At 39.2% G+C, this 27,872-nt stretch overlaps 2 protein-coding genes across 2 annotated transcripts in view; both read left to right on the top strand.

Annotated features, from left to right (window-relative positions):
* Positions 1-223: 223 nt before the first annotated feature.
* LOC128016335 (uncharacterized) lies at positions 224-5,823 on the top strand. The gene is made up of 6 exons (XM_052600821.1): positions 224-1,339; positions 2,495-2,682; positions 3,326-3,571; positions 4,550-4,677; positions 4,929-4,998; positions 5,354-5,823. Exons 1-6 carry the CDS (start codon positions 1,258-1,260, stop codon positions 5,492-5,494), a joined length of 855 nt encoding a protein of 284 aa, XP_052456781.1. The 5' UTR covers positions 224-1,257; the 3' UTR covers positions 5,495-5,823.
* A 1,239-nt stretch (positions 5,824-7,062) lies between these two features.
* LOC128017195 (ephrin-B3) overlaps positions 7,063-27,872 on the top strand; it is a 68,765-nt gene continuing 47,955 nt past the window's right edge. Inside the window, exon 1 of the mRNA XM_052602455.1 lies at positions 7,063-8,140. Coding sequence (XP_052458415.1) covers positions 7,992-8,140 — 149 coding nt within the window. The 5' untranslated portion in view covers positions 7,063-7,991. The remainder of the gene's footprint in view (positions 8,141-27,872) is intronic.

Here is a 27,872-nt window from a genome sequence, read left to right as displayed (position 1 = left end):
ATCTGAAGACAAAGTTAAGGTGCGACATGGTCCCAGGTGGCATGGCCGATGTTTTGTTGGACGAATCTGATGTTTATGGTTAGCCATGTATAAGCCAGCTCTTTACAGCAGAATCAAATTTGTTTCATTATGGATTGATTTTGCAACATTGACAGCTTTTGAACTGAAGTGACTTGCAATCCATAATAATCCTTGTCTTTATTTTTACAGCTTTCTCTCATATTTAAAGAAATGTGTGTCTGTTATTTTGCGGTTTATTACTTTGAAGCAGCTTTGAAACTGTATTGTATACAGCATAAATGTCACTTGTATGTGGGTGCAGTGACAGGCAGTTGTTGAGTGTTGAGTGTGATGTGTGGTTCTTTGCTTTGTGTGTGGGTGAAAAGAACTGAGAACAATGAGATCTTGGCAAAGCTTGTTCCTACAGGGCTTCTTTTTTTTAATTTTATATTTAAATTCAGCTTAACATGATGAGCATTCATCCAGACATGAATACTTATTAGATATGCAGTGATTCATGAGGATGCCTAGTTTTTAGAGGTGACGATAACTGATTTTATTTAATTGGAAAATTAAAGTGCAAAGTACAGAGCCCTGTGGCACTCCAGTGGGCATTTCCCGTAGGGACAGATAGCATCATGGCTCATGGCAGAAACTTTTGCATGGGCAAGCAACAGTTATATTGTTTTTAGGAAAATTAAAACTAGTTTCATTTTATTTTAATATATTACTATTAAAAATAATGTTTGTTTTAATGGATGTTTAGCTTTTGGATTGATTTTTTTATTTGATTTAGTGTTTCAAAGTATTTCTGTCACATCTTCTTATATGTTATGGCTTCAAAATATCTGTGAGCTTCCTTTTTGGCCATTATATTCCATTTTGGGCTCTTTAGATTGCACAAAATGTGACCCACAAATGAGCATGAACCCTGAAGCAAAACATCTCAAATGACTAACGCAGTGGGAGGCTGCTCATAAAACACTTCCACACAATCAAACACACACCCATACACACACACGCTGGCAGGCATCTTGTCTCAAATCTCTTGGATCAAATCATTCTTGAATGCTAAGCAGCACAGTCTGTTGTTTTGTTGTCCATGTTGCCAAGCGACCATCAGCTAGTCAAAGGCTGAGAGAAAAGACAAATCCCAAAAGAAAACGAGACGTGGTGGAGGGCAGGAAATTGTGAGTTTTTAAGAGCCAAACTCTGGTGCTTCTGTGCAGACCAAGGTGCAGTGTTTGTGAAGGCAAAATGTGGGACACAAGGTCTCTCGAGAAGATGGTGAACAGGACGACTCTAAGCACACAGAGAGTGCTCCACACACACATTCTGGGTGAGTGTAGCCTTAATACTACACAAACGTATGTCTCTTCAAGCCGACATTAGTTCGAACCAGAACACATCTAGGATCTCCTCCAGTAGTGTAACCTGAATTCTTTCCGAAGGGCAGCACAGCACATTTTCTGCCTTGGACAACTAGAGCAAAGCACAGTGCAATCAATCTCCCTACATCCAGCCTAATGACTCTGGCATTTACTACCGCAATGTCTGCTGGACTTTAGTCTCACATATAGAGAAATGTACAAATAGAGGGTCAAAAATATATATATATTCACCCAAAGGAAAGCCTACTTGCTTAGAAGCTGCTCTTTTATAAGTCAAAAAGACATTTTACTCAAAGTCTTAAAGGAATATTTCTGCCAAAAAATTGAATTCTATTGAGCCTCAACTTGGATGACTTTGTTGTTCAACAGCAAAACAAAAGTGGACAATTGACTTTCATTGTGTGAATGGAATTTTTTTTTTTTTTTCAAAAACATATGTTCTTTAATATTTCATGAAAGAAAGAAAATCGTGCAGGTTTGGAATGAAGTGACACTTTATTTCTGGGTGAACTGTCCTTATAATACAGCTTTGGTTTAGTTTCTTTTATATATTAATTGTGACTTGTAAGTATGTAAGTAATTTTTCTTCTAAAATTCCTTAAATTTAAAGTATACTCAAATAGTACAGTTTTTGTCATTGCGTGAATAGAACTGCACTGTAAATGAATGTGGACAGAAATTCTAACATTCTTTAGTCTTGTAAGAACTTGATGAGAAATATTTGGAAAAATCTCATTAGATTGCTGACTTCGGTAACTTGGAAAATCTGAGCACAGTCTGAAACTTTTCTTTCTGAAACTCTAGAAGGAGGGGTCTAGAAGTGGGTCTTTGTCCACAGGAGGAACATGTGGAAAGACTTACACCAAAGTTTTCATTTGCTCTCCATTAAATCTTGTCAGTGTCCAAGATAAACGAGTGAGATATTAGAGATAACATTTATGTTTTTTCTTTCCTATGTGCATCTGAGACATTTCCTCATGTGACATGCATACGAGCTTTCATTATAACATATAATATTTAACAGCCACATGTAATTTTTATGATTGTGATCAGTTGCCACCTGCATCAACCACTGACTCCCATGCCAAAACCACTTCTTTCAGAACTAGGAGAACAGTTATGTCCATGGTCATCTTCCCGTGTTAGAACAGATGACCACCTAAAACTGGCTCCAAGCTTGGTCAATCCACGGCCTGCTACTGAACGAGAGCAACCTGATGTCCCCGCCATGGAGGAATTTAAGCAGCTGGCGCAGAAGGAGAAACATGCTGCCCTTAAACTCCAAGAGGAGGTGAATATTTGCAATCCTTAAGTGAACCATGTTGAAAAAGTAATTAATACAGACACATTAGACTGTAACACCCTGTTGCCTGGAATTCAAAAATCCATATTTCAGTCTCCAGGGGAGCAGTTCGGAGAGATTTTATTAGGACTTGATTAAAACTTTCTGATAAAAAGAGTCAGCTTCTTATTCAACTTCTTTAATCGTGTCCAGCAGCATAATCCTCAACTTCTCTCCTCGTTGCGTCCGAGTGTCAGATTTTATGAATGATCCGGTTACTACTCCAATGCCAGTATCAGTCAAAGCTTTGCCATTGTGTCAGAGAAATGAGAAGAGCTTTTGTAATGGGATGTAATTGCTTGTGTAATTGCTCTCCAAGGAAAGCAAGCAACAGCCAAACTCAGAGATGACTCTCCTCTTCAAAAGCCCAGTACAGTTGCACTGCCAACACTGCTGATCCATCCTTTTCTTTCTCTCCCTCCCTAACGCCCTCTGTTTCCTTGTGTTCTCTCTACCTCTCCATCTCCCACTTTCCGGTTTCACCCCAACATCTTCATCTCCTCTACTTCTCTCCCTTTTTCAATTCATTCTCCTCTGTCCTCCCCATCCACTTGAATCCCTTTCCCTCTGTTGTCCATCACTTCTTCCCCAGAGTCTGCAGGCCTGGTTTCAAGAGGCCCTGCAAGCCAGGGACAGGCTGGAGGCTGAAATGAGGCGAGAGCTCCAGGTCGAGCTGCAGGCCCAGTTCCGAGCTCAATTTGAAGGCCTGAGGGCTCAGATGGAGGAAGACAAGGTCCAAGCCGTAGGGGAGGCCTGCAGGAAGCTGCAAGACCAGCTGCACAAAGAAGCAGAGGAGACCAGGGAGAAAATAATACACACTGTACGAGAAGAGACACAGGTGGGATGCTTGCTTCACACAATACAGTAGGTAAATCAGATAAACCTACATTGGGGTGACCGTCTTTAAGGTGGTTCTCATATTGCCGGGTATCCCTTACATGATTTTAGGCCTGATTTTCACTCGCCAACACTTTTCTGAGACCAACTGGTGTGACCAACTGATGGTAATATAAATATAAGATACAGAAAATAATTGCTGGATAATGTATAATCAGTTGATTTAATTAGCAATAAGGACTGGCAGCTATAACATTATTCCACTTACCCTTTAAATAAATAAATACGTGGACATTCTTCAAAACAATCGGTTTAACAACAAGATGAACACTAACAATAATGTATTAGTATTAAAACTGAATTTGACGTTGATTTTGATGAGGAAAGCGGCCAAATGTAGGCCGTTTTGCTGGCGGTCTGCAAGCATGTTTGTGCACGCAAAATAATGCCGCATTCGCGAGGAGTTGGGTCGAACTTAATAGTAATCACAGATCATTTCACTGACTTAGCTTATATGGCTGAGAATTGAGAAGACAATATTTTTTTCATTCATTGATTTTCCATCCCCTCAAAAATCACATGAAGAAATGTATGCATGGGCTTGCACGAGCTGGTTTGCCAGGTAAAAACAAGTGCAAAAAATAATCAACTAAATTATGTGACATGATAAACTATAAGTCATACACCATACAAAATAAAGTAGCATATTTGATTTAATTCCAATGAAACCGTAAATAATGAATAACATTATGCGTGGGCCATAGTGAAAATTTGCACCCGGTTCTGTTGTATGCAAATCAGACACAACACAATGAATAATAATTAACAGTTAGGCGACTACTGATTTGTTTTAACTAATACATCAACTACGCAAATAGGTGAAGAAACAACATATGAAAAGTTTAAAACCTAAGCAATCAGAATCAAGTAGAGTTGTGAGTCATTCACCTCGCTCATATCCTTCCTCTGCCTGTGTCAGGAGTGTGTGAGGAGGTGTGTGCAGGAGGCTGAGAGAAGTATTCGTGAGGAGTGTCACATGGAGGCAGAAAGAGAGAAACAGGCCCTACAGGACAGACATGAAGAGAAGATATCTAAGCTACAAAACTGGTAAAAATACACATGAAACTCTCCTGCGCACCCCAGCTTCATGTTGTGATGCATCTCAGCTATTCTCTTTCTCCTTCCGGCCTTTTGTAAATTTCATATTTTTTCTCTCTTTGTATCCCTCTACCTTCTCCCTTTTCTACCAGAATCCTATAGATTTTGTTGTCGTCATCAGCACCGTTGCTCCACGAATTTCTTTCTTTGTTTGTTAATAATGTTTCGAAGTCGTGCATGACGTTGCGTGTGTGTTCCAGGATACAGCAGCTGCAGGACAGTCTGGAGCAGGCCTGCAGGGAGCGCATTCAGTATGAAGCAGAGTTTAAGGTCAGCCCTTGTAATGAGGTCATCGTGAATAAATGAACTGCTTTAAAAAAGGGACCCGCTCAAATCCAGCATCTGCAACACCCTGCAACAAAATGACGGAATAACAGAACTCTCTCTTTTCTCATGCCAGCACAGTCCTCCGACATTTGGTTCTTATTAAGCTTAGTTTGTTTCTCCCCATGAGTCTGTGTTCCTCCTTGTCTTAATAGATAACAGTATTGACATTTGACTCTTTGCTTGAGGACGTTTCCATCTTTGGTCATTATGATGATCCACCTGTCTTACTAATTGCACCTGTTGAACTAAAACTGAATCAGCATGTTTGTGTGCTTCCTTCTCTCTTTCTGTCTTTCAGAAGGTGCAGGCCAGCTACAAGCGGTTTGTGGACCTGACTGATTCCTCGCTCCTCTCTGATTACCTCTTAAAGCTGCGCAGACTGGGGAGAGAGCCAGGTCTCATGGACACCGCGACACAGACTGATGAGATCACCTCCTAATTTGTGATGGCAGTGTGTACACTGTCTGAGTATGACATGTCATAGCACTAGCAGTCAAAGCAGTGTCCTACACTACACGCTGTACTTTGTCTAAAACCATTTGAAACGAATAAATGTTAAAAGATTGTGGCATCTAAAATATACTTTCATTAATACATTTATCTTAACAAAGTATTTTTTTAGTAATGAAACATGTCAACTCTTTCATAATAAATAAAATATGTATATACATTTTTGCAGTGTTGCAAGATAAAATCTTGTAGTAAGACTATATTGAACTAATTGATTTATCAGATCACATTTTCATAAATACTTCTGCATATTTAAAACCCCATTAGTCTTATTTTAAATTATAGTGTAGTGATTGACACTACTGATGAACAAAAACATATTAAATATGTAATATTTTCCTGGAGCAGCTTACATATTGTTAATGTTAGTCATATTTTAATTACATTAACATGCATTGTATGTAATGTTACTCACTGATCCAAATATTTATATATTGAGGCTGTTGCTACAAGCCTCAATAATGTTTTTAAATAAAATTACCTCGTTTACTAGACGTTTGCTAGTCGTTAAAAAAAAGAGATATTTAGTAACTACTCTGCTTTAAATACATTTTTTTTAAATGCCATTCGAAATCTTTTGATGAATTAAGACAGTAGTAACATTTAAAAGAAATGTGACATGAATGAATGGATGGATAAAATTAATAGATTAATCGTTTCTAACATACAATTACATTAATATAGTATATAAAATTGATATGGCTGTCCAAAAGGGCGTCGAGATTTGCAGCGTGCTGTCTGTAAATAGATACTTCACCGCTGGGTGTCAGTGTAGGCAAGGTTTAACTCCTTGGGTCCCATCAGCAGCACTTAAGTCCATAATACACTTCTTAATTGTAGTTGTAATAGACAAGCATACAAACACAATTAATTACCGATTTCTCACATACGCAGAGCGCTGGAAATCATTCCAGTTTCAATTGGACGGTAGATATATTTATTAAACAACCTCTTTATCTGCTGCACATCTTACTAAGCTTGTCATTAGTGTCGTTACCACCAGCATGAAATGTTATTACATGCACCGTTAGCAGTGAATGCACTGGGGGCGCTGTAGCGCTATAAGCCGTCGCTTCTGAATGCACAGCACTGATCGGTGTGATCGGGTGCCGGGGATCACGAATTCACGATCATCATCATATCAAACCGAGAAAGAAGCAGTCACAAAAAAGACGAGCTCTGAGACTGTTATTATTTATTTATGGATATAGAGAATCCTTTACATGAGCGTGGGGAAATATGTTTACATGGTATATGGATGTGTTCGTGACTGACGTGATTTAAGCTAATAGCACCTCTACATGCGGAAAAACAAATCCCCCAAAGAAAAATCCGCTCCGTTAGTGCGCACTCCAGCCGGAAGATGGGATTTTTCTTATTCGAGCGCGCACAACCTCCCCTTTCCCCCTCCCTCCGCCTCTCTCTCTCTCTCTCTCTCTCTCTCTCTCTCTCTCTCTCACTCACAACGCACTCAGTCTGTCAGTGTGCACCGAGCGTTAGGAACAAGTCTCACTAGTCGGGTTTGCAGCCAGAGACAGAGAGAGAGAGAGAGAGAGACATCGAGAGAATCCAAGCAGGGCAGGCGAGAAATGAACTATCTGACTCGCCACATCCGAGCATATTCTCAAATACCCTGCAACCGAGACCCATGATTAAGGATTGCAATATTTTTTTCCACCCTGGAAAATCTGGCAATAATTTTGTCAGTCCCGACACATTTTCTAATTGTATCCAATTGAGATGTCTGTTTTTCATTTGCATTAATTAGTTTCGTGTTGCTTTTTTTTTTTTTTTTTTTTTTGCTAATTATCTGGAATGTTTGTTGCCCGCCTCAATATTTCAAGTGCATACGGAATTATTGGCATCTCGGAATCAAGCAGGAGAATTTAATTGGAGAACTGGAGGAGAGAAAGAGAAGCAGAGAGATCTGTCCAGCATCAACATGTTCTTCTGAAGAGGCGAGGACAAGCTCATTCCAAACCATCATCCATCTACAATCACATTCGTCGGGGGTAAAAAAAAAAACAGAATGAAGCGGGAGTGAAAGGGAATTGGGAAAGATATGTTCAGTCTAAACCCAGCGGGGCGAGAAAAACAATAAGCCTAACGAAATACTGGAAAAGTAAACTCTTGCATGGAAAATTGAAGCAAAGCGGCTGTGGGAATTGATATTGTGGCGGAGTTTTGTCCACGAGCTACTTTCCCAAAAGACGTGTTTTTTTTGTGGAGTTATTTACATAGATCCATATAGACAGCACCTTTGTTCAATCTATCCTCCCGTGCGTCTGTTTTAATAGATATGCTACCCATGCTGGCTCCCAAAACACGTTGTTCCTGATCACACTGACGGATTCACCTGCAGCACACACGCTTTGTTCCGAGTCCAGAGATCTCCAGCCTCTGGGAGAGTATCCCACGCAGATTTGATGGGAGTACATAGACGGAACTCGGGATTTCAGATGGCGAGTCGGGGTTGTGAAAATGGATTGGGAATTCTCCTGCTATTCTTAGTGGATTTACTCGGGATCACGGCGACTAACATGGAGCCCATCTACTGGAATTCCGTGAACAAAAGGTAAGAGCCGCGACTAAAGGCATCGGGCACGGCGTTTATTCCCCGTTTATTTAAGAAGAGCTTCGCGTTGGAAACACCTCGTGTTTTCGCACAAGTCGTTGGATGACGGCTTTGAAACGTCTCTCGCAGGGGGAAAGAAAGCTGTTAAGCGCTATTACGCAGACAAGCCCCTTAGTGGATAACCACGAGTGTGTGCAGGAGTTACGAGCATCAATGTCGCCAGACTAATAAGTGCCACATTTGAGGAATTTTACGACAACAGCCGCCAGTTATTGACGCTGCACTGTTTCACTGCCTCTCCTTTATTAGATACGCTCCAGTTCGATTGGCATGAATTTTAGTTGCTCAACACCAAGTATTTTTCCGTCTTAATGCCATTTAAACAATGCAACCTTTGTAAATCGTTCTTGCTTCAACTTGTGAGTCAGAGCTGTTTTAGTCACCAGCTTAACTTATGTCATGACAGCAGTTAAAACAAAAGAGACTGTAAACTTTAGATTTCGTCGACACCTATTTACACCGGCCATATATAAATGTTTAGGCTACATGAATTTGAAACCATCTGCACTTGTAGGCAACGTGACAACTCTGTAAAATACAACTCGAACTTTGAACCAAACTGAAATGTATCCTTAACTAGAAGCGTGAAGGAACAGCACCGTAGTTAGCTACTTCTTGGGGACTTTTATTAGTTAGCAACTTGTCTGCTGTTATGACAGGAGTTAAAGCAAAAAAATAGTCAACACCTTCCACTGGACTAGTTAACGTGGAAGCACCTGAAGTGAAAAGTTTCACACGCAAGTGTTAAGTTTAACTTACAATGGTCAATCCAAGTGCCATTTCACGCTGCTAAATTTATTCTCCAGTCACGGAGGTGACACGATTTTCTCTGCGGCAGGAAGGGATAGTGGGTAGCCTATTTTACGGCTAGATTTATCGTTGAAAATATCTGTAAATAAGGGGGAGGTTTCTGCAACCCAGCAACTGTGAATTCATTTAGTCAGGAGCAAAAGAAACCCATGCAAACGGCGTGTCCGGCGCATAAACGACGATTTATGGCCGAGCAGACCCCTTTCTTTCTTTCGTCCTTCTGTCATTACTGAGCTTGTTTAAATGGACACCCGGCGTCGTGGGAGCACTTGTGTGCCCGCTCTAAATCGGTATGTGGGTTATGAGGGGCTATTAGTGGTGCCACGAGCTCTTGAAAGACGAATAGGTTTTTAATGTGTCCATGTGGCGCATATACCGGGCTCTGCGCTTCAACAGATGCTGCCGGGGGGGATGAAGGGGGTTTATTCTGTCCCAGTGGCCGCTGGCAGACGCTCCTAATGAGGGTTCTTGTTGGTGTTGCTTGTGTTAATCGAGCAGGGGTTTGTGGGGACCTCGTTTGAAACGGGAGCGCGCGCGGCTGAGAGGCATGACCGTGACCGCGCGTTGTCTGCTTGACCTTTACCTGGGAGTGAGAGAAGCAGCACCGCTGACAATCGTTTTTAACTGATGCAATCACTTGTAATCAATGTATGTCGATCAGCAGTGAGCAATGGTTTTCACACAGATTATTCACACTTTAAATTATCCTAATTCACTTATTTTCCAAATGGGAAAGGTCACAATTAAGGTGGGAGTCTCATTTTTGTTGAAACTGTACATTGCAGTAAGTGTTCATTTTACACATAAACATGTAAATAACCTTTCACAAAAAAATGAAAACGAAAATGTCTTGTTTTTTTAATGGACAGTCAGTTGAATTGGCAAATGAAGCATGGTTAATGGCTCACAATATCAAAGTGGCCATATAATGGCGGATTAATTTGGCCGCAAATGCACTATACATTAGGCTACATGGACTGTTTGCTTGTATTAACCACTTAATTATTATTGTGTCACATGGTAGCTTGAACACTGTAATGTAAAGTCTGGTTTCTTTCCGTACAAACCACATACATAAACATAGCGTCTCCATATTCGTTATTTGATTTGAAAATATGTGCAGAGTAAATTTGGCTGCTCACACAGACACGGACGTGCACTTACAAGACATCTGCACCCTGTGGTTTTGCTCCAGGCTACAGGAGTCTCCACAGTTCCCTCTAAAAGTAGCTGTACGTAGGTTACATTGTTGGCAGTGCTGTATATTTAATAGGGATCAGTGAACCTCTGCTCCTCAGTGCTTTGAAGATGAGGTCCTGCACCTGTAGAATGTTTTATTCACCCGTTCAGTCCCATCACTCCCTCCGTCACTACTACTACTATATCTCACCCTCTCATGATGGTGCTGCCACTCTCCTCCCTGGGTGAAATGAGAAACATGTGTAACCTTCAGAGGAACGAAAGAGGAGTTGAGAAGTGATGGGAGGAAAGAGGGATCGGGAGGCGAGGGATGAACAGCGGGGCGCATCCTTAAATGTACAGAAATCAATATCTTCTAAGCCATGAATGTCAGTTTGAGTTAGGCTTAAGAAAATGCAAGTCCAGCACAAAGATCACCTTGAAATTGTCTGCTTAGGGTAAAAAATCTATAAAGGAAAAATTGTGTTTGTTTCACAGTTTAATGCAATTCCCGGAATGTATATTTAATTAAGGGGGCATACATGAAAAATGGTTTCTTGAGACTGAAAAGGCATGAAACTGGAGGGCTTTTTTTGTGTACAGTTACAGTAAATGGTGTTTCTCAGTGAGCCAGCTTTGTCTGGGAAGCGTCCTTCACTTTCTGACATTCACACCCCTGATACATTGTATACACATAAGAAAGACAGTGTGTTTGTGTGTCCTTGGTACCCGGCTCTTTCTGGATGAGCAAACACATCTCTGACTGATGTTCTGAAGGGTCAGTTAGGGCTGTGTAATTCTCACAATTGACTATGTTAAGATGTGGATTGGGTAATTTGATCCCAAACGGTTACTTACGGTTCAGAAGGCTTCCATGCTCTTCTAAATCACAGCCTTTCGGTAATTGCATTTCAGAGATTCAGATCCAGCTCAAACATGTGGTTTCTGATAATGAATTCAGACGAGCGAATGTGGGTAACTGTAAGGATTTGTGTGTTACCATAAATGGGTCTGTGTGTGTATGCGTGGTGGGCTTTTTGTATCAGCGCTCGCTCTCAAAGAAATATGTTACCCCCACTGGATTTTTAATAATTAATTTATCGCAGGGTAATTGGGCTTGGATAAAAGCGCTAGCTGACTGATGTCAAGGCTTAAGATGAGGCAAAGTACGAGGGAAATTTGGGAGGGAGGTCATTGGGAGAAGGGATTAGAATAGAGACACTCTCAATAGGTCACTGACAGACATGGTTGTGTGCAGAAAGTCCTAATTCGTAAGTCGCCTTGCATAATAAACGTCTGCCAAATGAATGTAAATGTAGAAACAAACATAGAAAGTTGTTTTTTTTTAACATGCAAATGGATTAGAGGATTGAATCTGTTAATTTGCTAAACTGAGTAGATTCATTTAAGCTTCCTGACTGGATTTAACTTTTGCACAAGGGAAACTTGTTTTAGGCTTGATTTTTGGTTAGTCATTGGAAAAAAAACATTATAACAATATATGTTTTCTCCTCTTTTAGCTAAGTAAATAAGTGCGTGTATGTGTATTTTAGATAGCATTAAAGTGTGTGAAATAGCATTTGAGCATCTGCTCAGGACCCTACAGTGAGAAATGGGGAAAATTGTGTGTGTTTGTGTGTGGTTTTGGGTCTGCTAGAGGTTTTACGAGCTCTCAGCAACAGGAGCTGTGAAAATGGCTCTCAGCTGATGTGGCAGAATAACTGCAGCCTGCCTGCAGACCAGACACACATACACACACACACACACACACACACACACACACACACACAAACACACACACACAAACAAGGCAATATAATGAGGAAACAAAGGCGCCTTCCCTGCGGAGACAGCCAGAAGTGTGTTCAGGGGCTGTGTGATGCAAATACAAGGAACACATTTTCACACAAACACACTCCTGTGTGCCGAAATACATCCAGACGTTTGTGGGGTATTAATTGAAACTATTTAGAAATAATTGAAAGGACGTAAATCGTCACACACACTGTTTGATTATTAAACTCATGCTAACGGGCAGGGAACAGTCTGTTCCCGAGAGCGGGCCCCCAGGGGACCCGGGCCTCCTAAACCCCTGCAGCATGGTACGAGTGTGTGTGTGGTGTGTGTGTGGTCTCGCTCTGAACATCCCTCATCACTCTTGTGTTTGTTTGAATCATTGTATTTGTGTGTGCAGGTATGTGATGACAGTTCTCGGAAACTGGGCCTCCTCACTTAAGCCATAATATTAGAACGCAGACCGAATATGAAACAGGGAATCAGTTCAGCTCAATCTCTGCTGTCTTCCTTGTGTTTTTCCTTTTCTTTTTCTTTTTTTTATTGTCATAAAGCTGATCAAGGTCTACAACCACCTGACCCTACATATGTTGAGACCTTCACTTCTGTTTTCACGCTCTTTCTTTGTTGGCTAATTCCACTCACAGGTTTAAAGGGTCACATGAGCGTAGGACAGGAGGCTTTCTGTCTGTGTATTTGTGTGTGATTTGGTCAGTTCTCACACAGACTAATCAGGATCATCTTCTCCTGCTGCCGTAAGGTCCAGCTTGGGTCAAAGACACACGCACATACACATACCATCAGGCCTGGATTTGGCTAATGAGACAGGGAAGTTCTTTTTTTTCTTACTTTTTGCTTTCTAGCTTGCAGTTTAAAAAAAAAGTGACGTGACATTTAGCCAAGTATGGTGACCCATACTCAGAATTCGTCCTCTGCCTTTAACCCATCCAAAGTGCACACACACACATACGCAGTGAACACACACACATACACACACAGTGAACACACACCCGGAGCAGTGGGCAGCCATTTATGCTGCGGCGCCCGAGGAGCAGTTGGGGGTTCGATGCCTTGCAAAGTCAAGAGTCAACATCGGAGCGGCATTTGATTCTTGACAAGTGTTTTTAGTGCACATTTCATGTGGTATTCTGAATGAAATTAAAGCATGACAAGCTCATACATCAAAGTTAGAGTTACCGTACCATAATGGCATTGCTATTCTACAAATAGTATAGTAGTACAACTACAATAGTAGGCTAATTGTACTAAATCTAAAAATAAGCGTAACGTCTTCAACTCAGTTATATAATTTAGCGTCACTCTACAATAGTCAAAATAAGAGGTCTGTGAGTGTTGGGAGTGTGTGTGTTACAGTGTTAAAATACTTTTAGAAGTAGACTTTAGTTGATAATATAAAGTAGCACTGCAACATTCTACTAAAATATGGTCTGTCAAACAATAACCTTACTATACTGTACTAAGTACTATGCTATACTAAGCACTATAACTTTTCTTACCTCAAACATGCTGATGAATCTCGATGAGCCGTCAGTGGTTGCTGCAGGAACCCTGGTTGATGTGGTCGTGCTCGTATGAGCGTGTGCACTGAGACTGGCTGCAGTTCCTCTAACGGCCACTGGTGTCAGTAACGGTTAGAAATTTCAGAACCTACGCAATGCTCCTTTAAGTAACATTCTAGCAACTGCATAGCAACACCCTGGCAACTTCTGACCACAACATAGCATCATTAGAAGCTTTTGCTTGTTGATTAGATGAATTGTAAACGTAATTAGCCTGAGGAAAACCACTTTCTTCCTATAGATTAGCCCATGTCACCCGGGTCCACTTTAGTCGACTTCCGCTGTCTCTCTGTCTGCCTTGATCTGGAATCAGCTCTGATATGGAAAACAAAGGAAAGGCAAGTTTTACATGGCTGATTCCAGATCTAAAGGTCCTAGGGCTAAAATCTGTGTGAGATAGCACCGTTTACTCTATAGACTACTGCAGCTTTGAAGGGTTTCTCTGGTCAATATCATAGGTGGTCAATATTAATCAGATGATACAGGCAGTTTGAAGTTAGTTTTTACCATCTGTACACTGTGATTAAGATCAGATATCCCCGTCTGTCTGTTCCGGGATTGGTCTCTGGGTCAGTAATGGGGTCAGTGTCACTGCTCGGGCTGAAGTTGACTGATCTCGGAGCTGTAAATGAGAGACAGACCTGGCAGCCAGACTTCATTTGCATCGTCGTCTCTACAGTTAAGAACACAAAAAGTCAGGAGAAGACAGGAGATGAACAGCAGTTATCAACGGAAACTGTGTTATCTGCAGTTGTATTCAAAGAGTGTGCAATGTGCAAACCTTTCCTGTCCTCCTGTCGTCTGATTGTGAAGTTGTAGTGATGTGTTGTTTGATTTTGAATGAGGCCCCTATGATTTGTGTTAATGCTTGTGCTAAAAATACAGTGTGTGTGTATTAGGACTTCTCGAAGATTTGAGATAAACTGAAATATATCAGGAACAAATATGGTTCTGTAGGGCCATGGGTATATGTTTACTTACTAGCATTCAAAAGGTGTTTTGTTGTTTTTACTTTTATTCAGAAAGAACGCATTAAATTGGTTGAAGTGTGAGTCTTTTATATTATTACAATTTTTTTTTCAAATAAATACTGTTATTTTGAACTTTCTATTCATCAAACAATCCTGAAAAAAAGGTTGGTTTCATCAAAAGTATTAAATTGCATTTCATCATTGATAATTATAAAAATGTTTCTTGAGCACCAAATCTGCATATTAGAATGATTTCTGAAAGATAATGTGACACTGAAGACTAGAGTAATGATGCTGAAAATTCAGTTCTGCCATCACAGGAATTAATGACATTTAAAAAAAAAATATATATATATATGCTTTTACTTTTTTTTTTTATCAAATAAATTCAGCTTTGGTGACCATAAGAGACTTATTTCAATAACATAAAAATTTTATTGACCCCAAACTTTTGAAGTGTGTGTGTGTGTGTGTATGTATATACTAGGGTAATAGTATATATATATATATTTCTTACTTTCTATTTTATAAATCAGACACATGAACAACATTTACAATGTTACACCCCGTCCACTACTCTCAAGTAATCAGTTGATTTATCTGTAAGTTCTTGAGTAGACAAAATGACCAAAATGCCCTTGCGTGTGTGTTTGTGTGACAGTTTGTAATTGTCAGTTAGGGGGCCATGGGTTTGACGTGACCTACTTACAGAGTGTGAGAGATGGTCAATGGATCACGACCCTGAAGACTTCCTGCCTCACACACACACACACAGTCTTCCCTTCTAGAAAACAGAACGCAGCACTCACACTTGGTGACAGCGCTAGGGCCGCGTTCCAGCCTAACGAGAACTCATGGGCCTCCCACGGCTCCTCTGCACACTTCAGCTTGAAGAATCCGTCATGTTAGGAAACATAAACCAGTCCCACCAGCAGTGCTGTTTCCTGCTATTGTCACTGATCACTTTTTACAGGGACAAAACAAATTATGGAGACTATAATTACTACCGTCAACAGTTGTAATCAGTTCTGAATCAGTTCCCTTAAAGGAAAAATGAACATTCTGTCATCAATTACTCACCCTCATGCCGCTAAACCCTTACGAGACTTATATCTTCATGGAGCACCCAAACAGTTTATTCCAGAATTTCAAGAGTGCTCTTTTAAAAGGGATGCATGATTTATCAGTACCAGTACAAGTTATAAGCTAATATTAGAAGTGATAAGGTTTTGATTGATGTTGAATATATTCACTAGATTTTTAAATGTTCTGTTTCAGTTTTAAGTGTTTTTTGTTTGTTTGTTTTTTCCTAATTGTTATATTTAATAATTTTGTTATTTGTACTATAGTAATGCTATGTATATGCCATTGTTAATATAAAATTTTCTTGTAATTAACCAGAATTTTAATATCGGTGCATTCCTCTTCTTTTTCATGATAAGCTTAGAGGCGGTTGTATGATTTATTTAAGTTTTTAGTAATTTATTTTTAATATTTCGTGTTTTTATGTTTGATGTTATTTTATTTTTAATTGTTCTGTTTAATAATTTTCAGATTTTTATAAATTAATGCTACACTATTTTGTTTATTTAATTTTCACCTTCTTATTATAAGCCAGAATTTACATTTTGGTGCATTCTTACTCTTTTTCATAATGAGCTTTGACACTTTTCTTAGATTCCATACAATTAAAACAATATACAACGTTACCCTCTATCTTTGAACCTTGAAAAATGTAAGTCTTAATGTGCTGAAAATGCACTAAACATCTCATAATAGCACTTAAAGAAGTGTTGCAGCACGGTTTTACAACAGTAATGAGAATAAATGACTGTACATTTAATATCATTGGTGTCAAACCTGATGTGATATGTCTTGCCATGCTAGATTTAAACTGAATATGAGCGTAACTGAGATTTAAGAATTGCACTGGATGGAAAGATTTTCAGCTGATTACAATTTCATTTTCGCATATAGCACACAATATGAATGACTCGTATGATTCTTTTTGTCCTGTTAAAAGTTTGGCAGCCCTTAATTAAATATAAAATAAGGTTCTCAGCATTTCACTTAATTTCTTATTTTGTGTTTCACGGAAGAAAGAATGTCACAGAGGTTTAGAATGACATTAGGTACATTCATTTCATTTTTGAATGAACTTCCTTTAAAGTTCAAACGTATGCATCCTTTAAGCTTTCATTAAATGACTATAATATCAGATGACACCGCCATCTTTTTTGGGTTTCTGTGCATAGTTCACATCAGTGTTCCTCAACAGTAAGAGAACTGTTAAGTGTTTATGTATTTGTGTGTGTTTAAATGGGGCAGCAGGGTGAACCCTATATTCGGGAGCTGGACGGCAGCTCCAGTTTGGTCGCCGGTGCTGATGCCATGTTTTAATATCGCTTCAGCATTTCAGCTGCAATATTTCCTATAATTCATCCCAGCCTTGAGATTCACCCCTTTTTTTCTGTTTCTCTGTTCCTTTCCTTTCTGCAGAAAAGCTTTAATGTGTACGTCTGTTTAAAAAATGTTATAGCTCAGAGCGCTGGATCACATCCAACTTCGGGGTTAAATTTCCTAGGAGGCCGGACTCCCTCTCTCACTCCGTCAGTAGCGTATCGCTCTCGCTTTCTGGAGACTCTCCTCCTCTGCCCCCTCTCCCTCTCCTCCCCTCAGAACAAAGCTTCGCTGAAAGACCTCAAACACACACACACACACACACACACAAACACACTCCAGCTAAAACACTAAATCATTTGCCAAAAATTATGCGTCGCTCGATGAATCCCCCCTGCTTTCCACCTTCCCCTCATTTTTTCAATCTCTCTTTCTATTAGTTTTCCTGTCTCTTAATCCAGTTGCTCTCTCGTGTTACACGTGTGTGTGTGTGTGTGCTGGGTTTAAATAGTTGCTTGTGTTCCTCCTCTGTGTTGTCTGTCTTTTTGAAGTGGGTGGTTTGACGGGTTTGTGCCAGTCCGAACACCTCAGATGCACTTTCACACACACAGCTGTTCTTGTGAATACACTTGATGTTTAAAGCCACAGGACACGTCAGAAAGTTCTGTGTCTCATGCTCTTTGAATGCTTCTATGGTAAATTTGATTATGCTGTCAGTCAAAGTCATTTAAAAGCAAGTTGGCAAAACACTAGCTGCGTTTACATGGACCCTTCGAATCCGATGTAATAGGACTAGAAGCACAATCAGAATAAAAATGTCACATGTAAACACGTCAGTCGGATTGAATTGGCTCGATCCGACTAAAATTTTGATTGGATTGTAAGGGGTGGTTTATCCCTTTTTTAATCCGAGTGAGAGGACATGTAAACACTTGATCGGATGGATGTAAAGACTACGTTCGGATTCATCAATCAGACTGAATTCATTCCGATGTAAGTAAAAAGTGTCCATGAAAACGCACCTGCTGTTTCAAGATCGCAAAACACAATGCATCAGAATCATATTGATTATCAGCCAATATTAGATGCTCATTTCAAGTTTATCTTTAAAAACGTTATATGACTATGTTTAGTGTAATGTTTAGCAAATTCTTTATTTGTAAAACCCAATTTTGTTTTGATGCCTAAGCTTTGTTTTGTAATTTTGTTTCACCCAAAATATCTGGGCCCTCTTACTTGGCAAAAAAATTATTTAACTTTTTTTATTTTATTTTATGTAAATGTATTTTATTTTATAGTTGACTTGAGATTTTTTAAATTATTATTTTTTTATTATTTTATTTGTTTTGTATTTCCACAATCAGAACAGAAAAGCGTGTGACCGTTTGACTCACACCTTCTCAGTGCTGTACCGCTGGACAACAAGAAAATCAATCCCCCTTTACCTTTCCTTTAACCCGTCCTTATGCACTTTTCTTTGTTTCTCCTTCTCTCAACATCTCTCTCTCTGTTGGAGTCCGGCTGTAGTATAACTCCAAAGCCATGGGAGGGAGAACAGATGGAGAGGTTTTCTTTCTGTCTGTCCACCTAAAGAAAGGGGGGTTAAAATGCCAGGCGGAAGGGTGTGAGGGTTTGTGGGGTGATGGAGACAAAGACTCCCCTAGCTTTTTACTGGGCAGAAGTGATGGAGCTTTGTGTGTGTGTAGAGTTGTGTATATAGTGTGTCTGGGTTGAATCCATGGTGAATAGATGGATTTTTTTAGTTGGACAATTTTACAATATAATTGAAGGTCATTTTTGACAGGTTCATGTGTATTTAGTGTGTTTGTGTCTAAATTCATGATATCTGTCTCCATTTGAATGCTAGGAAGTGACAACAATTTAGAATCATGAACATGTAAGTAATTGCGTTTTTAATTCTGTGATTGGTCCGGCTAGCTTTTTGAGAGTTATCATGTGTCTGATTGGTTAGTCAGGACAGCAAATGTAAACAAAGACTGTATATTGTGATTTAATGCACACAAATATGCAATCAGTGACTTTTTTGTTGTTGTGTTCACTGGAAATTTTAGCATGGGTGGCCCCATCCAACATGATGCTACACACACATATCTACATTAGAGTTCTTCACGGGTCCAAAAATTTGTGCCCGAACCCGACAGAGACCCGTAATGTACTACACCGAACCGACCTGGACCCGTCTATTATTTCAAAAGCTGGACCCGGACCCGTGTAGATCTGAGAAATGCCTACCCGGACCCGACCCGGACCCGTTTATTATTTTAAATCTGGACCCGAACCCGCCGGGAAGACACAGACCCGACTGGACCCGACGTTCACATATCACCTAATTTAAAGAGCCGTGGTCTCTCTTCCTTGTACCTGACTGCCTGTGATGCATTACTATCCTCCGTCAAGAAAGTTATTCATGTTATTCCAAGTCCAAGCTGAATCCACTCATTATTTCAGCTTCAAAAGTCCACTTGATGTCACGGTGACGGATGACAAATGCTACTGTGCACATGTACATTCTGACTCAAGTTAATTCGCATAATAACTTACACTGTTTGCCTTTTGAACTTTAATAACGATCGCTCGTGCAATGCCATGGCCACTGACGTTATTTATTTGCTATCATCTGATCTCTGTGCTCTCTGCTCTGCATCGAGTCTGAATCTGAACCACTAAAACGTTAAGATTAAATGGTTCATTTATAATATTATAAAAACGGGAGAAAATGTAAAACGCGGTTTGGCGGTCGAAGTGTCCCTCACTGCTTGCCATAGAAACATGACTGCACATGCGTGCTAGCTTTATCAACCTAAAATGCTTTAACGCAATTTGAGCGTAATAGAAAACATTCATGTGACAGTTCACCTCAGATTGTGTTGCTGATTTGAAATATATTAAATATGAGTGTGTCAAGTCTGCAAGCATTACCGTGTGTGCACTTGTATTAACTCTTGAGTCTGCGAGCGAGAGAGAGAGAGAGATCACCTTTTTTGGCTCACTCTTTTCTTTTCCTAATTTTACAAGTTGCAAGTTACAAAAAACACAAGCAGTCTTTGATCACGGCCGGATGTTCTCCGAGTCCGATGACTCCGATCGCATGGGTATTACACACAATGTTAAACAGACCCGGGACCCAAGGTAATAGATTCGGACCCGACCCGGACCCGGCTGATGATTTAAAATATAGACCCGAACCCGTACGGGTCCCGGGTCGGGTCCGGGGTCGACGGGTCTCAGGTGCACTGTGAAGACCTCTAATCTACATGCATGCTTTCAAACACTCACTTAGTATGATTGGTACAGTGTGCCTTGTTTCATATAGTGCAACACACTATCTTTGCCTGGCATTCCAGAGTTTTTATTTGTGCATGCATTCTACCCACCTGGTTTATGTTAGTCTCTCTCTCTCTCTCTCTCTCTCTCTCTCTCTCTCTCTTTCCTTCCATGAATAAGTGCCCAGATATGGGCTGAATGGGGCTTGATAGGCATCGTCAAGCAGCAGCATTCCCTGTATCTGTCTTTCGCACTCAGTAGGAGGCGGGATATTGAGTTTCGCTTGGGTTCGGAAGGGAAATGGGGTGCAGATGAAACTGGTCTGTCCTCACCCTGTACACTCCCCCTCTCTCTCCCTCTGCCTCCCTCACATCTCAGGCCGCAGGGTGCTGCCATCTCTCTTCTCAGGGAAATATCACATCATGAAGGAAAACATAGCTGCACCCTCCCCCAGTCCCTGCAGTACAGATAATGTATTTATTCTTCACATCGGAATTGGAGCACAGACAGGAACAGACAAGATCAGGTTCGTAAAGTCCTCCTGTAAGATCTTGAAATGGGATTGTTCGGGGTGTAACTATTTTTGTGAAGTGTTAAAGGGGGCATAACACACACAGTTTCACCAAATCTCATGTTAATGTTGAGTCCATACACAGTAGTTTTGCATCTTTCATATATCCAAAAAGTCTTTAGTTTATCATATTTATAAAAGAAAGATACAGCTTTGCGATTCTCTCCAGAAAAAGCTGGAGGCAAACTTGTATTAACCTGGAAGTAAAATGTTGGCACTCTGTCATACGTTCAAAACGTTTTTTGAAACATTGTCTATGCTTAGCATGAGAATCGAACTCTTTAACAGAGTAAACAACTCTGAATGCATGAAACAGCATTGTACCCCCCCACCCCCCCTTTAAATGTTTGTTTTTTTTGTGTGCCATTTTGGTGTCTTGAATTTGAAAACTAAGTCCATTGAGATTTTGTGGCAGTATTGGAAAGTGTTATTTATTTAATGCAAATCACAATGAGGCTCTGAGAGATAAAAGTACACTGAGTTACTTTGGTGTGATGTCTTAAAGGAACAGTTCACCCCAAATTTTGAATTTTTAAAAAAGATTTTCTCTTGTAAAGTTGCTCGTTTCCATTTAATGAAAATGAATGGTTACCAAAAAAAGCACACAAAATAAAGAAGTCAGTGTGCTCTGCATTTCAAGTCCACTCGAAGCTGCATGATGGTTTTGTCTCTGGGAAAGAAAATGGTGTTCATTCATCTAATTCAAAAGTCATTCATCTTTGGGTGAACTGTAGCTTTAAGGTCCTGTGTGATGTCTAATTCAATTTATTCATTTTTTTTTTTTTTGTCATTGAAAACTATTTTCTGTGTCTCATTGAATAAGAGAAAGACACATGCATCAATTTTAGCCTAAAGTACACTTTGATGAAAATCCTAATAAAGTACACTTAATATGAGAAATATCGCAGTTATATCTTGTTAAAATTCTCTCAAAATATATATATTTTTTCTTTTGAGTCACAAAACGGTTTGACAGCTGGCTAAACTGGGAGGATCTGTCTTTAAAAGCAAAGATAATTATGTCAGCTCACTGAAAGGACAGGGGTGGGAAGAGAGAGGGTGTTTTGAATTATCTGTCCATATTAAGGCGACATTTGCAAACCAAAACCATACACAAAACAGAGCAAGTCGCTCAATGGACGTGTGAAAGTGAGTGGGAAAACAAGAGCCAATGGCCTGTACCACTTGACCCTGTCTTAGGGGTGTATGAGCGATGGGTGGATAATCCCCCTACACTCACACCCCTCTGAGACCCCCTCCAGGGCTGCCCCAGTGTAGTGCACTCGGCTGTCAATCACGCCACAAAGCTGTCTGTTACAGGATTAGGACCCTGTCTTTCTTCCTCTAGACCTCTCTCTTTCTCTTTTTCTTCTCTTGTGTGTCTCTATCTCATACACTTACTCCCTTCATTGGCAGCTGTCTTTTAAATCCAGTTCATTTTTCTCTCATTCTTTAATTCTCGCTCTCTTTTTCTCATTCGTTTCCTCACCTCTTGGCTGTAATCTTCTCGCCATACCTGCTTTTCCTCTCAAGCTGCTTTCTCTAACAATTCTGTGTGTCTGTCCGCTCTATCTCTTCATCCCATTCGTCCCTCTTCCCTCGTTTGTGTGGGAGAGATGGAGGGGTGTCTGGCAAGGGTGCTGCCGCTCAGCTGTGCCAGGAGCCGCAGTGACAGACACACACGCGGACTGCAAAAAGGGATGCCAAGAATCATCCTGAACTCATCCAGACCAACACAAATCACAGGAAAGAAGAATCACTACTGTGATCTCTTTAATCGCTCAATTGTGTCTCCTAGATGAGTGGTGCTTAAACTTTTTGTCTCGAAGGCCCCTGTTGTCCAGCATAATATTTAAATGTCTCTTAAAATTAGCTGCTTCCAGGATTTCTGCTGTAATTCTGACAAAGCTGTTTGTAAAAAAAAAGAAAAAAGAAATGGGAGTATTGATATTAAAATAATTAGCTAGATTCATTTTGTGACTTCAGAAGTTTAGTATTATGTAAGAAATACATTTCACTTTACATCTTGAGTTAGTTTTTTTAGCATCTTAATTTAGATTTTTTTTATTTTTATATAATAACAATAATTTATTCATTCAAATCCACAAAAAAGGAGAAAGGATATTAAATTAACCTTGATTCATTTTGGGACTAGAAATTGCAAGAACTGAATGTTCTTCGATTAAAAACAAGTTACTGAGCTGAATGTTTAAATGATTTTATTATTTTGAATCTTTTTTATTATATTATTAGTAATTTCAGTTCCGATCTTGATTTACCTCGGCACTCAGATCCTCTGAGAAACTAAAACCCACACCAAATCAAAAGTCATTGACATATTTCAATTTGAATGCAAGCATTTCTCATCAAATTCAAACCTGATTTTCTTAGCTAAGCCGTTTGCATTAAATTTAGAGTTTTATATTGGATCTCTTCAAACAACAACAAAGTAAACAAAGCAATTTTAAGAGAAGTATCTGATAAAGTTACTTGAATAAGGCAAATGTCTGTGGAATCAGAAAGTTTGTGATGTCTTGAGCTATGAAAGAGCAACATATCAGCAATAACAATGTCCTTCATGTGGCCACACACACACACACACAGGGCTGATGTTATAATGCTGTAGAAAAGTTTGAAAAAGATTTTCCTCCTTCCTTCAACTTTCTGTCTTTCTAATATTGGTAGTGTGAATGTCTGGGGCTCATTCCTAGAGGTTAACATGATAATCAGATAAAATAGCAGGAATAAGAACAGGCTTTAATCCTTCATGATTGGAGCTCAGAGAGAGACCATTTTCCTGTTATTGCAAAAACAGGGAGCTGTGAGTGTGTGTGTGTGTCTGTGAGAGAGAGAGGAAGTGTGGGGTGATTTAACGTGGTTGTCTGTAACATTATCTCTGTCTTTAATTCATCTTCTGAATGATCTGCTGTAATTAGATTTGTTTTTTATTCTGTTCCCCTCTGCTAGAGATTGATGCTCTGATTAAACCCACAGTCATAAGTGAGAGTTAGGCATGCTTGCTCGCTCTCTCTCGTCTAAATAAGCAAGGCCATAAGTTCAACAGTTTCAATAAGCACACTGCAAACAACTATGTTACTCTACCTTCCTCATTAACCTGATGTTGAATAGATCCAGACTCATATGTATCTAGCTGAATCTTCTCTGCCTGTCTCCTCTCAGATTTCTGTGGGTAGCTGAAGTTATTGTGATATACTAATCTGAAAGTATTTTACAGTTCATTTAATTTGTGTGTTTAATATACATGCAGTTCTTATGATTTTATATTATTTGAGAGACATGGAATATTGTGTGTATATATTATTGATATTATTGATGTTTATTTTATGGTAAAGATTATTAGGATATTAAGTAAAGATCATGTACCATGAATATATTTTGTACATTTCCTACCGTAAATATATAAAAACTTACTTTTTGATTGGTAATATGCATTACTAAGAACTTAATTTGGACAACTTAAACTTAAATGCAATTTTTTGCATCCTGAGAATCCAGATTTTCAAACAGTTGTATCTCGGCTAAAACTAACTAAAACTAAAACCATAAAAAAAAGTTTAAAAATTACATTAAAAAATTACTTGACATAAACCTTACCTAATAAAATAGAATAAAAAAATTAAGCTGAAGTGCTAAATTAACTAAATAACTAATTAAACAACTTTAGAAACTATATATAGACATATATATAAAGCATAAAATTACTGAAACATCAGCAAAGATGAAAATGAAAACAGAAAATATAAATAAAAAATTTAATCTAATTCAAAATCAGAACAAAAGCTATTATAGTATTTCAGTAATACTAAAATTACATTGATGCATATACGATTTCTAAGTGTGCTATATACTTAAATGTTGAAGAAAGGCTGAGCTTAGTTTATCACGTGTTCTTTCCCTCTCTTTTAAACGCACACATTCCATATGCATTCATGCACACACCCAGACAAAAGAGTGAGATGCCACACACAATACACTCAGAGTGGAATGTTTAAGCAAAAGAAGGAGTGAAAGAAAAAGGGAGAAAAGAGAACGTATAGGAGTCTAGAACAGATGGATATGCTTGCGTTATTAATTATGGCTCCTCTGGAGAATGGCAGCTTCCTTTAAACTCAGCTCACTGCTGTTCCCTAATGTAGCACAATCAGACAAAAGCCAATAAAGGAATGGGGGAGAGAGGAGGAGAGCGATAATCCATCCTGCCGAAAGCTGCGTCATTAACCGTTTCATAGTGCCATGTCATGGCGAGCTGCCGGCTGCGTCTTTGTGTCAAATCATCACTCTTCCTCTCTCTTATTCTCCCTCTCAAGGCCGGATTGTGGTGTGGCTTTTTTGGGGGGGGCGGTGAAAATGTGGTGCGACTCACGTCATTGTCATGTGTATCATAATTTCTTGGTGACTTGAGGTAATTTTTTCCTTGGGATATTAATTTTAAAACAAAATGCACTTTTAAGAGTAATATATGCCTGAAAACGGTTTTATTCATAATAAGGGGCCCCTTTATAGTGGGCCCCACTTTTGTCACAAGGCCAGCTGAATTCTATTCACTTTATCTTGGTTACCCGCATGTTATTCAACACATTCATTTTGTGAAACAAATTAATCATTTGTGACAAATATGGCTGCCAAAAAATTATTTTTGCATTTGCATTAGCATAATTTTGTGATTAGGTGTTCAAGACTGTTGTATCCGCAAGCAAAACTGGAGTAAAAAATTATACTGTAAAAATTATTTTTCAAAGTTGTAAATATAACAAAGACTCATATATAACAAATGTTTTACAAGAATATATTATTTCAGTCTTTTCTACATCAAAATTTCATGTTTCATTCAATGCGTTAATTGCTATTACATTTTATGAAATTTACTAGCAAATTCGTTTCATCATCAGGTTTTTTTTATAAGTACGCAAGCTTAATTTCATTCATTTTTGTGGTTAAGTAAGTGGTTATTAGTGTAATTGTCTCAATTCATGTTCAGTTTCTCCTTGAGGTCAACTAAATCTTTTACAAATAAGGCCAAGAACATGCATTAAGAAAGTACACCGCATCATCACACCGCTTTAATTCTAGTACTAAATGTACAGTTCTAAAGTAGTGGGACGATTTTCCGCGAACTATTTCCCAGTACCATTTAAAGGGATGCATTCACACCGACAGTGTGTACTAGGACGTGACATAAGCCGGTTGACAGTGACGTAATTTGTGCACGGCGTTCAACAACGGAAACAAAGAAGAACAACGTTAACAACAGGAGGCAGGAGGACGCTGTGATCGGAGCTGTGTTTTTGTTGTGTCTCGCGGGTTTCCCAATAATGGACATGAAATGTCGACGTTTACGTAAAGTGATTGAAAGAACGGAAAAGAGGATTAAGAATCTCCAACGACAACTGGCAGTGCTACATTTGCTACAAGTGCCTGCACTTCAGCATCCGTCCATCTATCGCTGTTCATCATACTTGAGAAATAAAATACAAAAACTGCAAAAAGTATTCTGGTACTATGAAAAGGTTCCCGCGGACCGAAAGGCCTTTATGCTTACATCAAATGAGTGATGTAACACGACAAAACTGGATAGCTCCCATTAAAATCTTCACACATATGCAGTTTGGCTTCATTGATTATAAAGGAAGTGATCTACTTTTGTCACGCCACTCGCTTGTGGCATAGACACGATGCAGGGATATTTCAGGATATTGTGTAAGTGTTAGTGCATGTGTGCTTGGCTCCTGACATTGGCAGAATATTGCTGTGTCTGGCACAGAGAGAAGAGGATAACAGGAGCCCATCAGAGATGGGATTAGGAAGAATTACACACAGACACATACACATAAATTGAGCCTGCCACACACAAACTTCCTAAAATTTACAAACAAAGACCTAGTTCTGATTGATTTTCATACAATCCAATACTACATAAAATAAAAAAACGTGACATGTGACATTTTCTTAAATAGGACTAGCACATACAAAGTATAATTTAGATTCAGATTTTGTATTAGTTTCGATTCTGATACATTTGGGTATATTTCAGTTCATCATAATGTTACTGTTTATGTATATAGGCTATATGAAATAGATTCTCTCAGAGTTTTTCTCTCCGATTCTCTTGGACTTAATTTAAATTAGTAAAGGTCCATTCGCAACAAGTACAATAACTATAGTAATTACAAAAACTGTAATGTTTTAATAATGGTTCAAATTCTGTAAGAATAGAGACTTCCACACAGCTTCTAAAACGTTAAAGACAATCATTGGAATCACTTTCAGAACAAATTTTTTTTCCAGCAGAGTAACAATAAAAAGCTGACAGCCAATCAGAGTGCACCAGAGAGAGAGTTGGAGCAGTTAAAGCTTTTTCATTACAAGAACTGATTCATGGGAGTCTTTTCTTTATATACTGGTTGCGTAGCATGATTTAGAAGTCACTGAAACGAGTGGGTTCAAAATAGCCATTTATTCAATTTATTCAAGAATCTTTCTACACTGGTTGTGTAGTATATTTAGTTTTTCCTCAAGGAAATGCTGAACACAGTGTAAGAAGTACGTTTATATGCATGCCGGAAAACCACTTATTGCAATGAAACTGAACACACGAAAACAGCATTTACCTTTAATTGCAATGTTTTCATGTTATTAATAGTCCGCGAAGAAGCCGTGCCGATGCTAAGCAGCTTTTCACACACCTTTTATGCATTCTCTGCTAGAAACCGAAGTATGCTGTACCACTTTCTCTTAGTCCCTTTTTATTATACTGTGTATACAGTGACAAATTTGAGATGCTTGAATATGCTTCACTCCAATAATAGACGCATGTGTATAAATGAGACATAGAGAGCCTGATAAGTGAGCACTGTGTGTTTGACCTGTTGATATCTGAAACTCTCACAGACATCAAGCCTGACACACACACACACACACACACACTCGGGGCTGCAGATGGAAAACCTAATTCTGTCTTTTCTGTCTTTCCTTTTCAAAAAGCCACCAATTACATCCACTTCTCTCTCTCTCTCTCTCTCTCTCCATCTCTCTCTCTTTCTCTCGTTCCTGTCCCCTTGCTT

This window comes from Carassius gibelio, chromosome A7 (assembly GCF_023724105.1).
Source record: "Carassius gibelio isolate Cgi1373 ecotype wild population from Czech Republic chromosome A7, carGib1.2-hapl.c, whole genome shotgun sequence".
Lineage (NCBI taxonomy): Eukaryota > Metazoa > Chordata > Actinopteri > Cypriniformes > Cyprinidae > Carassius > Carassius gibelio.
The sequence above is the reverse complement of the archived record's forward strand: the minus strand, read 5'-3'. Positions and strand labels throughout refer to the sequence as shown.

Excerpts from the sequence above, each read along its gene's own strand:
- LOC128016335 (XM_052600821.1), top strand. The coding sequence starts at position 1,258 with ATGTGGGACACAAGGTCTCTCGAGAAGATGGTGAACAGGACGACTCTA. Across the intron at positions 2,683-3,325 it reads CCCTTAAACTCCAAGAGGAG|AGTCTGCAGGCCTGGTTTCA; the intron begins GTGAATATTTGC and ends CTTCTTCCCCAG. Across the intron at positions 4,999-5,353 it reads AGTATGAAGCAGAGTTTAAG|AAGGTGCAGGCCAGCTACAA; the intron begins GTCAGCCCTTGT and ends TCTGTCTTTCAG.